The sequence below is a fragment of the Procambarus clarkii genome, chromosome 11, assembly GCF_040958095.1.
Source record: "Procambarus clarkii isolate CNS0578487 chromosome 11, FALCON_Pclarkii_2.0, whole genome shotgun sequence".
Classification (NCBI taxonomy): domain Eukaryota; kingdom Metazoa; phylum Arthropoda; class Malacostraca; order Decapoda; family Cambaridae; genus Procambarus; species Procambarus clarkii.
The window spans coordinates 4,029,244-4,043,178 of NC_091160.1; the positions used below are offsets into that span (position 1 = coordinate 4,029,244).

General features: G+C 43.5%; 1 protein-coding gene across 1 annotated transcript; it reads right to left on the reverse strand.

Moving 5' to 3' along the window:
• Positions 1 to 4,172: 4,172 nt before the first annotated feature.
• LOC123753678 (putative ammonium transporter 1) lies at positions 4,173 to 12,464 on the reverse strand. The gene is made up of 8 exons (XM_069322861.1): positions 12,383 to 12,464; positions 9,601 to 9,690; positions 9,122 to 9,346; positions 8,375 to 8,634; positions 7,592 to 7,889; positions 7,358 to 7,450; positions 6,415 to 6,590; positions 4,173 to 4,208 (listed from the first exon to the last, which is right to left on the reverse strand). Exons 1-8 carry the CDS (start codon positions 12,462 to 12,464, stop codon positions 4,173 to 4,175), a joined length of 1,260 nt encoding a protein of 419 aa, XP_069178962.1.
• Between the last annotated feature and the right edge of the window lie 1,471 nt (positions 12,465 to 13,935).

Sequence of the window (13,935 nt, forward strand, 5' to 3'; positions counted from 1 at the left end):
CTCTTCGCCAAAAATCATCGTGCCACCCTTTGATAACACAGGAGGGTTCAGCAACACCTCGAAATAATCCAACACCACCTCCAGTTGGTCCATACACATAACATTATGCTCCTGAATAAATATAACATCCAACTTGTGATAGCGGGCCACCAACACAAGCTGACGTTGCTTCAAATGGCAATTCAACCCATTAACGTTCAATGTCACACATTTCATCCACACATCCATTGGGAAAAATAAACATAAGACGACATTCACACAACACTACCACTACATCCCAGGGTAGCATCGCACCCAACAGAAGAGCCCTCAACCCCATCCCCCAAAACTACTGGAGTGGGAGCCACTTCGGCAAGCTTACCCAGAGAACTCTTCTGGAGCCTTACCCACCAAATCTCCCCATACCGACTCTTCCTGGACTCCTTTCACAATATCCCACCAATCCACATTCTGTGTATCACCAGGTGGTGAACCACTCCCGCGAATTTTAGCGACTCCATCACAGACACGCCCCCACCAGAAGGCGGAATATCAGAGTCGGACGGAACCATAGGATCACACTGCACAGCCGTCAAGGAAAAGGGGGGGGGGGGTGCCAGCCTCCTCCTTGCATCTAGGATATTCTGAAGAAAACCCCAAATTTTTTGCCGCTTCATACTGTGCTGCCCAGTGCCAACAGGCAATCTGCCTCACGTCGTTCAGAACCGCGACTAGGAGCATGTACATCCTCCATAAGCACTTCTGCCACCACCTCAGTTGCTCGAGCAGCAGACAGAGCTGCATCAACACCATCACGGATCACTTGCTGCGGGTTCCGATGCACACCAATCGACTCGGCATTGGAGCACCCATCCACCGATGAAATGCCCACCACTGCATCTACCACCTCACCAGAGCTGGTAGTCACCGCAGCACACTCGCCTTCGGAGCCGGTCTGCACGGGCACGCACGGGCTTGTAGGGAGATCGACATCCCCACCAGACCGTCCGGGAGACGCCACAGCAGTACGGACGTCATCCCCACCAGGAGATACCACTGAAGCAGCACTTACAGGACCCAGATTGGCGCCATCCACCACTGCATCCGTTCCCAAACAAGGGGCACTGCTCAAAACTGATAGATCTTCTTGCTCGTGCAAAGGAGAAAAATCATTTTCATTAAATAGATTAACCCGGTCGTCCATCCTAGTGGTGCAGGCATCAGCCATATGGCCAACATGACCACAATTGAAACATGTCAGAGTCTGCCCCTGGTAGAAGAAGCCGACCGTATAGTCAGCAATCGATAGAGAGGAAGGCACATTCCCACGAAGGACTATTTTTGCCGTCCTGTAACCATTCAAGAGTCCCTTGACGGCTCCAGACGTGTGCCTACACACACGAATAAAGTCGACACGCCCATACCTGGCAAGCGCCCAACGGAGAAGATCCTGACATTTCAATTGGAGCATTTTTAATAGATACGTATGTGTACTCCACACTCAAATTTGCCACCCTTACAGAGCCCCGACCGTTGCTCAGCCGCACCTCCCGATCCTCATACTGTTCGATAAACTGCCGGAACAAGCAATTCTCGGCGAACTTCACCACCACTCTGTCCTCGCGAATGATCTGCAGACCAACGAGTTCTTCTACCTTCACTTTCATAATATCAAACAGCGTATTGCTGATGACCCCAATATCCACTTTGCAGGTGAATGTCAGCCCTGCCGACTCCTTCCTCCTCAGTGGCGGCACGTAAGTCCCCATACCGAGACGAATAAGTAGTCACCCTGCAGTGGCAAACGACCACTCGCCAGGGCAACCGAGAAGCGATCAATGGAAACACCAGCAGACACCCCTCAGGAACGTCCGACCTGGCTGGTGGTTCAGAGTGGACTCGCCCATTTATACCGTTTCCTTTTAGAATAGCCATGCCCTAATCCAACTTAATATAGCACCCTCAATACCATGAGCCTCTATTTTTTTTTAATCAGTCTTTCATGTGGCATTGTATTAAAAGCTTTGCTAAAGTCAAGGTACACATCACAATCTTTACCACTATCAACTGCCTCAACTATGCTGGAATAAAAAGATAGCAAATTTGTTAAACATGGCTATTTGTAAACCCATGTTGCGACTCGTTTATTATTTTTTTTTAAAGATGAAGACTAATTGTATTTGCAATTATCGATTAAAGTAACTTTCCCACAATAGACGTTAGGATAATTGGCCGATAGTTTGACGCAAGTGATCCATCTCCTTTCTTAAAAATTGGTACCACATTAGCTACCTTCCATGACTCTGGCACTCTACCTAACTCTATTGATTTATTAAATATGGTAGACAGTGGCTCGGAAAGCTCCTCTTTGCATTCTTTAAGCAACCTGGCAAACACTTCATCAGGCCCTGGGGATTTGTTTGGTTTGAGTTTTACTATTTGTTTAATTACGTCTTCCATGGTAACTGCTAAACTATTCAACCTGTCCTCGTCCCCACCCACATATACTTGTTCGGCTGGAGGCATATTGTTAAGTTCCTCTTTAGTAAATACAGATATAAAATATTTATTAAAAATACTACTCATCTCGTCATTATCCGTTATTTGACCTGTCAGTTTTTAATGGACCTATCCATTCCCTAATATTTGTTCGGTATAACTGAAAAAACCCTTTAGGATTTCTTTGCTTGCCCTGCTATGCGAACTTCATAGTTTCTTTTTGCTTTCCTTATCTCTTTTTTAACATTTCTAACCAGTTGTACGAATTCCTGTTCTAAAGTGACCTCCCCCATTTTTAATCCTTTTGTACCAAGCTCTCTTTTTACCTATAAGGTTCTTCAAATTCTTTGTTATCCACTTTGGGTCATTAGTATTCGATCTATTCAATTTGTTTGGTATACTACGTTCCTGTGCTTTGCATAGAATATTTTTAAATCGGTTATATTTTGAATCCACATGCGACATGTCTCCCTCTCGCCTTTGTTTTCGTCGCTGCTCCTCTGTCTACGGCTGCTAGTGACTTTTGACCCCTTCTCATTCTTCACATACACGTGTCTCCTAATACCTGTCCTGGTGCAGTCATCAGGAGGATATGCCCTTCATGCAAAGTGCACCTACTATCAAAAAGAAGACCAGGAGAAGGGAACCTATGGATATCACCCACACTATACTTCCCAGGATTGGCAAAGCACCTTCAACAGAATGAGAAGTATTGTAATGACTCCAAGAAACCTATAGAGACCACCCGACCTAATCGACTTTCCCCACAAAGACCACCTATGCTAGCATGGAAAATAGAAAAATCCATTAAGGAATACCTAGTCAGAGCAGCCTTTACACACGACTCTTCCAACAACGCTACAACCTGTTGAGGATCGTAGATTATAGATCGAAGATTATAGATTATCATGGACACATTTTTAATAAATTTAGGGGATTGCCGAGTCCCCTAACCCTTAAACTGCGCATGGCGTATATATACGACAGGACCTAATGGTACCTTAAGTTAAATTTTTTTAAACTTGTTCTAACACTTTCCAATTTTTTGTGCATAATCTACCAAGCAAACACTCCAACTTTGTCTAAATAATCACCAACATAACTCGAAAAACAACAAAAATCAAAATTATTATAAAATATATTATTGAAAATTTCAGATTTTCAAATCGGCTGCAAAATATTATATATCGCCAATTGTTCATTTTGTGTTATTATGCTATTAGAATAGTATATAATTTTCATTTTAATAGATTTAAAATATAGATTTTCAGTTTAGTTTACTGTAAAATAAAATCGTCAATATGGATTTGAAATGTGCACCAAATTCAGAAAACAAAATTTATAACTCAAAACGTTTAGTTTATGAAAAATCCATTCTAATAGGATTGAAGAACAGTTAGCGGCGCACACTATATGTAAAAATATCGGTCAGAAACTGGATTTTTTTAAGCTGACTCAATGTTGAAACTCAACTTTTAGAGATAATTGAAGTCGAAGTTATTGACAATGTATAAGGTAGTTCTAATTAATTCACTTGCATGTTTTAATAAACATAATTTGGCATTCGTACTCGAAATGTGAAAGTTGTAGGTCAATGTGTTGAAATAAAATCAAGAAAAAATAACCCCCAAACACACACTATAGGGATAATTATACTGATTTAGGGGGTATATTTAGCGTATATTTTTTATAAATCAAAAAGCCCTAATCAGGTTCCTAATCATCAAAATCTAAAGAAACAAGAAAAATAGTTTGAAATCTGTGAAAAAATAAGCCCAAAAAAATTCAGTCCCAAGTTTTGCCAGTTATGACTGATTTATTGACCAATTTTATTCTATCTTCACATAGGTAGGGACGGGTATGCATTCTCCAGGATGTAGAGGTTACAACAAAATCAGAAAAATAATCTCCCTCCCCCCCAAAAAAAAAATTGAGGACATAGATGAGTCACAGATAATACCATTAGACAATGTATTTGTGTGATATATAACAAAATAGAGCATAATAACATACTTACTCATTATTATTTGTTATTATGTATTTCTTAGCAATGCAATAAAGGCACCAGCTGCATATCCACTTTGTGGACACTTCTTGCCACTATTCTTCTTTGTGCATCGTACAGATGTTTGCATCTCTCTATTACTGCATTATCCCTCAGTCCCAAGTAATAGGAACTATTCTCCTTATCAACAAAACGTTCTTCTTTAAAAAAAAAATTGTCTAAATTTCATTTATGAAAATATTGGGATGAGGTTATCATGATGCTGAAGCAAATAAGTTGGAAAATTGTTTAACATTTAATATTAATTTTCACATAATTCATGTATATTTTCGCCCAGCCGTAGCTTATACTCTCATTTACAGCCCAGGCTGTAGCAGTGCAAGTGCTAAAGCAAAAGATATACAAGGAACTTTCATCTCTGCCAGTGGTTAAGGAGGCCCAATGCTAAACAGAACACATGTGTTGGAGTTTTATTGATTTATTATGGCTAAATTTTAAACAAAAAGTTCTTGAAATATTAAAACTCTTTAACAGTGTACATCCCTGTCTCACCCTACACATCCCTGTCTCACAATTGCATTCACATCACTGTCCCACACCACACATCACTGTCCCACACCACACATCACTGTCCCACACCACACATCACTGTCCCACACCACACATCACTGTCCCACACCACACATCACTGTCCCACACCACACATCACTGTCCCACACCACACATCACTGTCCCACACCACACATCACTCTCCCACGGTACACATAGTAATAAACTAAATTCTAAACGCACAGTATTTATCACATTAATTATAATTTATACGGTAATGATAATCGTATAAATTACAAATTATGAACATGGCAGGTCATTGGAGGGTCAGTGATCGTAGGCTGCTGCTGGAGGTGGGAGATCGTAGGCTGCTGCTGGAGGTGGGAGATCGTAGGCTGCTGCTGGGGGTGGGAGACCGTAGGCTGCTGCTGGGGGTGGGAGGACCGTAGGCTGCTGCTGGGGGTGGGAGACCGTAGGCTGCTGCTGGGGGTGGGAGACCGTAGGCTGCTGCTGGGGGTGGGAGACCGTAGGCTGCTGCTGGGGGTGGGAGACCGTAGGCTGCTGCTGGGGGTGGGAGACCGTAGGCTGCTGCTGGGGGTGGGAGACCGTAGGCTGCTGCTGGGGGTGGGAGACCGTAGGCTGCTGCTGGGGGTGGGAGACCGTAGGCTGCTGCTGGGGGTGGGAGACCGTAGGCTGCTGCTGGGGGTGGGAGACCGTAGGCTGCTGCTGGGGGTGGGAGACCGTAGGCTGCTGCTGGGGGTGGGAGACCGTAGGCTGCTGCTGGGGGTGGGAGACCGTAGGCTGCTGCTGGGGGTGGGAGACCGTAGGCTGCTGCTGGGGGTGGGAGACCGTAGGTCTGCTGCTGGGGGTGGGAGACCGTAGGCTGCTGCTGGGGGTGGGAGACCGTAGGCTGCTGCTGGGGGTGGGAGACCGTAGGCTGCTGCTGGGGGTGGGAGACCGTAGGCTGCTGCTGGGGGTGGGAGACCGTAGGCTGCTGCTGGGGGTGGGAGACCGTAGGCTGCTGCTGGGGGTGGGAGACCGTAGGCTGCTGCTGGGGGTGGGAGACCGTAGGCTGCTGCTGGGGGTGGGAGACCGTAGGCTGCTGCTGGGGGTGGGAGACCGTAGGCTGCTGCTGGGGGTGGGAGGACCGTAGGCTGCTGCTGGGGGTGGGAGGACCGTAGGCTGCTGCTGGGTTGTATCCATAAACTTCTTGATTGCATTCACTTACTTCCGGGTTCGAAGGTTGAAGATCCAGGAAATCTGGAAAGCAATGGGATCATTAAGTGAATGGTGGATATATATATATCAATAATTAAATTGCGTGTGTGTGTAAACGAATAAAGAAAAAGAATGTTGGAAAAGTTTGTCAAATGCTCAGTTACCTTCACCGTCATTGTAGGGTTGAAGTGACTAGCTTCAGGGAGGCCGGGGTACATGGGCGAACAACATACTGAACACGATGAACGATTCGCACACTTTTGACCATCTTTGGGTGGAATTGGGTTCTGGAAATTGGTACCACCACATTTCTCTGGGGCAGACATGTTGGCTAGAAGATCTGGAAAAATAACGGATCATTATAGAAGATTGATGGATAGATATTATTTTACACACACACACACACCACACACACACACACACACACACACACACACACACACACACACACATACTAGATGGGGTCTACGACGATGACTAGGATGACTTGGCTAGGTCTCTCCCTAACCCCTATCCCATGGCCCCCCTTTTTCACTTAATAAATTTTTACCATTCTTGTAACTATTTTCAATATGCACTGTCGTAATAATTATAAACATCTTCACACCATCTCCATTCCAACTGTACACCCTCCCTCTTTTTCACACATCCATACATTAAAACATTGGTTGTAACCATGATATATATGTACTTCCGCCTACAGTTTAGACCTATTGTCTTGTGTATGACCCTCTGTCCTGCGTGACAGAGGATACCAGCATTATCCTCACTTCAGTAAGACTTAATCTAAATCCTCAGATAAGGAAAAATTGTAATTAATTTTGTCAATAAAGATGTTAATAATAATAAATCCCTCAATCTATGCACACCCTGCCCATCACCCCCTTACATTCCCTACCTATCTATTCCTCATACACACCCTCACTATCTCCCTCCATACCACCCTCGCAGTCTTCCCCCACATACACCCTCCCCATCACTCTTAGCACAACAGCCTGGTCTCCAACACTCATCCACCGACTTTGTGAAGAGGGTGCATAGGGCCCATTATATATAGACAAACATCACACACACTAAACTTTAAAAGCAACTTGGTTGACATCTTACCTGAATTCCTCTTGTTCTGTGCATTTATGGATCCATCGTACTGGCTCTCCAGCCAAGCGTCAGCTGGCTCCCGGTGCTTCAAGAGGTCCATTCCTGGCGTACAGATATTGTTAGAGATATAAAACATATACAATGTATAATGACTGTGTTCATAACACTGAAAACATAACAATTATAATACAATTATCAATTATATAATACGAAACGTGGAAACTTTGTATTATCTTCACTTACCTGCAATTTCCATATCTGGAGGCACCCTCAAGACGCCGAGCAGCCTGAGGGAACCAAACATAACCAAACAAAGACCACCAGACCAGGCCACTATGGCCAGCGCCCCCACTATGTTCCAGGCGAGGACCTCCGCGCTGCCCCCGTACACAATGCCACCATCCTGGAAGAGGGCCACAGCAACCAGCCCCCACAACCCACCTCCCATGTGCACAGCCACAGCATCAAGTGGGTCGTAAACAGTGGAAGAAATATTAATTAACTTTACACTCAAACTCAAGAATCCCAATATGCACGTACACTTTGAAGTAATATGAAAAGAGAATAATATTTAAGTATTTTCTTTACATCTACAGAACATAACATTAGGTTAAATATTTAAAATTCAAGTTAGATAAAACTGGCTGCTTGTGTTTTCTTAAGACAAAGTTAAGAAAACTGAGCGGCGATAGAATCTGTGACGTACCCTTCAACTTGGGCAGAAGGGTATGGATGGCGAGGAACACTGATCCACCCACTGTACCAATGACACAGGCACTCCATGGCTGGACAACGTTGCACCCGACACTGATTGACACCTGTCATGGAAATATGTCCTTAAGCATTGGATAAACAAACTCACATACATATTGCAAGTAACGGTATTTTGATAAGAAATTAGTTATGTTATCATAATACTAAATTAAGTTTAAATTAAATGTCCATCCATGAAAATTAACAGCTAGCAGAGTCCATCACACTAGCACCAGATGGACTCCCGGCCACACAGTGCAGAGCGGTACTTACCATGCCAGCGAGAGAACCATTAAGGGCCATTAGGAAGGACCAGAGGGACTCCCTCCTAGAATGATTCATCAAGAGCACAGCGATGCCTCCTGAAGAGGCCGATATCGCAGTGTTGAAGACAACCTTGGCAATGGCTACAGCATCAACCTCGTGGCTGATGGACGCTTGGAACCCTCCGTTGAAGGCCAGGAACCCGAAGAGCAGGATTAAGAATCCCTGAGCTGCCAGCTGGAAGTTCAAACACAACTTTACACCTCCACCTTGACGTGTAATATTTGTATTAAACATGATATTCCACTAAAATTATATATTGCTTCATGACCTCATATAATAACACATATTACTTATGTTCTATGAACATACCGGCACAGTGTGTCTACGTATCTCCTTGCCCTTGGGTCCGAAGCGACCGATTCTGGGCCCAAGAATTACAGCCCCGACAAGAGCTGCCACGCCCCCTGTGAGGTGGACGACGCCGGAGCCACCGAAGTCCTGGTAGTATTAAGTCTTGAGCCAGCCAATATCTGACCAGGTCCAGTGTGACACCACAGGGTACACCACACCTGTACAAACACAAATATTATCATAACACGGTACACCACAGCTGTACCAACACACAAACATTGTCATATCCAGGTACACCATAGGGGCTGTCTTACATATGCCAGCTGTGCAAATGTTAGTCTCCTCTTATGAATTTTGAGACACAGAAACAGAGATAAAGAGAATCGGATTCCTTCCACCCACCAGACAGCATGACGGAGCAGATGAGGTAGGCGTTGAAGGCACACCGCTCAGCCATCGACCCGGAGACTATGGTGGCAGCTGTGGCAGCGAACGCGAACTGGAACAACCAAAAGACCAGGCGCTCGTCCGCCAGCCCGTATGTCCAATCGCCCATGCCAGAGAAACTGTTTCCTCTTCCAAATGCCAGCTGGAACCCTACCAGCAAGTACGCTGTGGCACTTATGACTGGAGAGAGCAATAAGGTAGATGTTTAGTACAGGAATAAGCACTAAAAGAAGTGATGGAGACAGTACTGGAAAGAAGTAATTAAGGCGGGCCAGGGAAGGATTAAAGAGGACGATATGGTAGTAGAATTTTTATGATTTCAAAATTATGCATAACACCTGCAGACTTGGGTTTGGAAAACCAAATATACATTTCTCAAGAAATGGGCGAGAACTTCACATATTAAAAACGAAGGCGGGTGTTTGATTACTTACCAATAATGTGCAAGTTCTTGAAAAGAATGTTGGCAGTGTTCTTGGACGTTACGTATCCTGCCTCAAGCAACGTGAACCCCGTCTGCAACACTGTTGGAAAAAATACAAATTGTATATCAAATTCATTTAAAGCATGTTAAAAATATTTCCAGAATAGAGAATACCTGTATTTAATTACTGAATAAATACTTTATTTCTATATATAACAGAATGTATGTCGGTCTCCTAGTCCTTTAGTCGATAGTTTGATGCAAGTGATCCATCTCCTTTCTTAAAAATTGGTACCACATTAGCAACCCTCCACGACTCTGGGACTCTGCCTGACTATTGATTTATTAAATATGGTAGACAGTGGCTCCCAAAGCTCCTCTTTGCATTCTTTAAGCACCCTGGCAAACACTTCATCCGGCCCTGGGGATTTGTTTGGTTTGAGTTTTACTGTTTGTTTAATAACATCCTCCCTGGTAACTGCTAAACTAGTCAACCTGTCCACGTCCCCACCCACATAGACTTGTTCGGCTGAAGGCATGGTGTTAAGTTCCTCTTTAGTAAATAGAGATAAAATATTTATTAAAAATACTACTCATCTCCTCGTCATTATCCGTTATCTGACATGTCTGTTTTTAATGGACCTATACTTTCCCTAGTCTGTTCGATATAAACTGAAAAAACTTTAGAATTTGTCTTTGCTTGCCCTGCTATGCGAACTTCGTAGTTTCTTTTCGCTTTCCTTATCTCTCTCAAGTATTTCTAACCAGTTGTACGAATTCCTGTTCTAAACTGACTTCCCCATTCTTAATCCTTTTGTACCACGCTCTTTTTACCTATAAGGTTCTTCAGATCCTTTGTTATCCACTTTGGATCATTATTATTCGAGCTATTCAATTTTTTTGGTATACTACGTTCCTGGGCTTCGCTTAGAATATTTTTAAATAGGTTGTCATGTTCACAGAAAATGGTACCATCCGTTTTCTATGTGCGGCGGCTGAGACGCCAGTAAGGGAGGTAAACAAGAGCGTACAGGACGCTACCAGCTTGGAAGCTGCTAGTCATGTATCGGTTTAAGTATTAAGTCAATAACCAAGCCATGGCTTTATATCAACCCTACAACCAAGACTTCATCAGTAACACACACCACCACAGTTATATTTTGAATCCACATCGAAAACCCCTTTTACGTCACCTATCGCTGGGCTCACGTCCAGCTCCAAGACCGGCCCACACTCCATACCCAAGATTCTCCAATCTATTTGACCCAAAAAATTTCTTAGGCTATTGAAATTAGCTTTTCGAAATCGGGTACTTTAACAAAATTTTCTCCTACAGATCTATTCCATTCTATGCTAAATCTGATTTCTTTATGATCACTGTTCCCTAGCTCACTCCCTATTTTGATGTCCTTAATTTGTGTTTCCCTGTTAGTTAACACTAAATCTAAAATATTATTTTCCCGCGTTGGTTCCTTAATTGTGTTGCGAAAGAAAGCAATCGTCAATTAATTATAGAAAATCTTCTGCTTCATTATTCCCCGTTTTATTCAACCAGTTTATTCCACTAAATTTAGTCACCCATGACAAACTTTTCGATCTAGATATTTCATCCCATTGATGCTTTGCTTCCATTCTGTCTAAATTTGGTGGCCTATATATAACTCCTATTATAATATTATTTGCTTTTTCGTTTAATTCTATCCAAATAGTTTGTGTGGGGCTCAGATTTGATTCCCTCTTTGAGACTACATTTCTAATTGTCCCTAACGTATATGGCTACTCCCCCTCCTCGTCTAATGTGTGAAATGGTTTAAATCCATTTATTTGATATTCTGCAAATAGGTCTCTTTTTCTACATTCATCCACGTTTCGGTAAGCACAATATCTATTTTTTTCTGTGCAAACAAGAGCCTTTTAATTGGTTTATTTTATTTCTTAGACTTCTATTGTTAGTGTAATACACCCTAAGTGAATTGTTATTTCGAGGCCCTTCTCTTTCCCTGATCATTTTGCCAATTCCTTTCTCCCACAAACGCATACTTTTATTACCTCCTTCCTCCAAATCAATTCCTATACCACTATCTACTAACAGTTTAAAAACAAACGCCTCTAACCACTGGTTCCAACGAGTTCGCAACATCTACCACCCAAGCCCTCGATAGATGCACCCCATCCCGAGCATACATTTCACTTCTTCCATAGAAGTGTTCCCAGTTGTCTATGAAAGATATTGCATTAGACTTGCAATTTCTTTCCAGCCGGCAATTGACCCCAAGTGCCCTCGACATCCATTCATTTCCCACTCCCTCTCTTGGAAGAATGCCACGTATGATCGGGATTCCTCCCTTGCTCCTAACTAATTCTATGGCTGTCTTGAATCTTTGAATTAGTTCCTCACTGCTAACACGCTCAACATCATTACCCCCTGCACTAATACAAATAATGGGTTTGTTCCCATTTCCCGTCATATTCATGTTTCCAACAATATCACCAATTCCAGCTCCCGGATAGCAAACCCTTAACCTGTTCCCCCTATCTCTGGCACAAAAAGTTCTGTCTAAATACCTCACCTGGGAATCTCCCACAACCAAACTTTGCTTCGTTCCTCCCTTTTCCTTTTGAGCACTTTGTGGAACCTGCGCTTCAATGCTCCTCGTTGCTTTGCCTTTGCCTCCTCGTTGAACTACAGGTTCACCACAGCACTCGTCCTCTAACACATCAAATGCGTTAGGAGTCCTTAGGCTATTAGTTGTCGGTTTTGCCAAGGTCTTCTTAAGACCCCTGTCCTTTACAACTTGCCAAGACGGTCTTTTTAATACTGGTCGCCTCCTTTATTTCTTCCTGATGTTGTTCAGCTGTCGTACCTCCTCCCATAGCGAATCCAACTCCGTCCTCAGAGCTCCAACTAGATTCATCAGTTCCTTCACTAATCCTTCCATTATTGCTGTAATAATGTTACTACAATCGGAGCTCGAGCTAACACAACCTCTCACACTGTGGTCCGGTTATTGTGCTGGACCATACAAATACCCGTTACAAAAGTTATAGCTATTATTACTGCAGCTTTCAGGTCTCTGGGCCTTTTTCTTCTAAATTTGAAATAATTTCTTAATTTGTATGTTTCTAATAATTGCATTAGACAATCCCAAAGCCAAAATCGGGTTTTTTTCCTGCAAGCCTCATTGGCCAATCAATGTCATGTTTACCAACTCCAACATTTTTTTTTTTTTTTTTATTTATAAAAGTACAATATACACAATAAAAGATACAAAGCCTGACAAAGTACATAGTAAAGAACCCAAAGAACTCTTAAGACAACAAACATTATACAGAACAAATGCAAGAGCATGAAGACTTTCCTTTTTTTTTTTTTTTTTTTTTGTACAAGAATACATGAAAAAGAAATCCAATCATGCATAACACAAGATCCACATGAGTAACACAGAGAACACAAAGGCTCACACAGAGCAGCTACACATAATAAGCCAGCGGCATAAAAAAAAAAAAATTAACAAGGGAAAAATTACATGAAGCATGACGGATAAAAGTGCCCAAAAGGGCCACACACACAAGGCAGAAGCCCACATAACCAGGAGCACAGCTCCGGAGCACGCAGGAACCGGTGGAACAAACGAAAAGATACATACACATACACACCACAAAAAACGCCCACACAAATAAACAAACGCACACAAAAAAAACGGCGGAACACGCAGGATCCGGCAAAGGAACACGAAACACACACAACAAGGACACACAAGGAGCAACACAAAAGCACAGCGCAGGCAAACACACACAACGCACCGCCGAGGAAGCCCTCAGGGGGCAGGGGGAATACCCACAACCCAAACGCCCAAATGACCCAAGAAGCCCTCCCCCCCCCCCCAAATCCATCGACACCACACCAAAACACTAATCAAACCCCCGACCCCCTCCAACCCCAAAGCATCACCCTGAACATACGCGTCAGTGAACCAATCGGCAAACCTCACCGGAAAAGCACGCCGCAACCACCACCATGTGAAACGCAAACGCCCCCGCAGAAAACCCAGAATCCGGCGAACCCCATAACCCTCCAAACGCCCAACCCACACGCAAAACACATAATCCGCAATCAAGACACTCGGAGTGTTCCGAAGCCGCCCGGAGCCCTGAGGAAACGAAAGAAACAGGAACCGTAAAACATCCCCCTGAAACCCGAGCCCACAGAACACCGCAATCACATCACGCAACCAAGCAACTAAACCCTGTACCCCCTCACAAAAATAACACACATGTAACTGCGTCTCAACCAATCTACAATGTGCACATGTCGCGGAAGAACGCAACCCAAGCATACACAAAC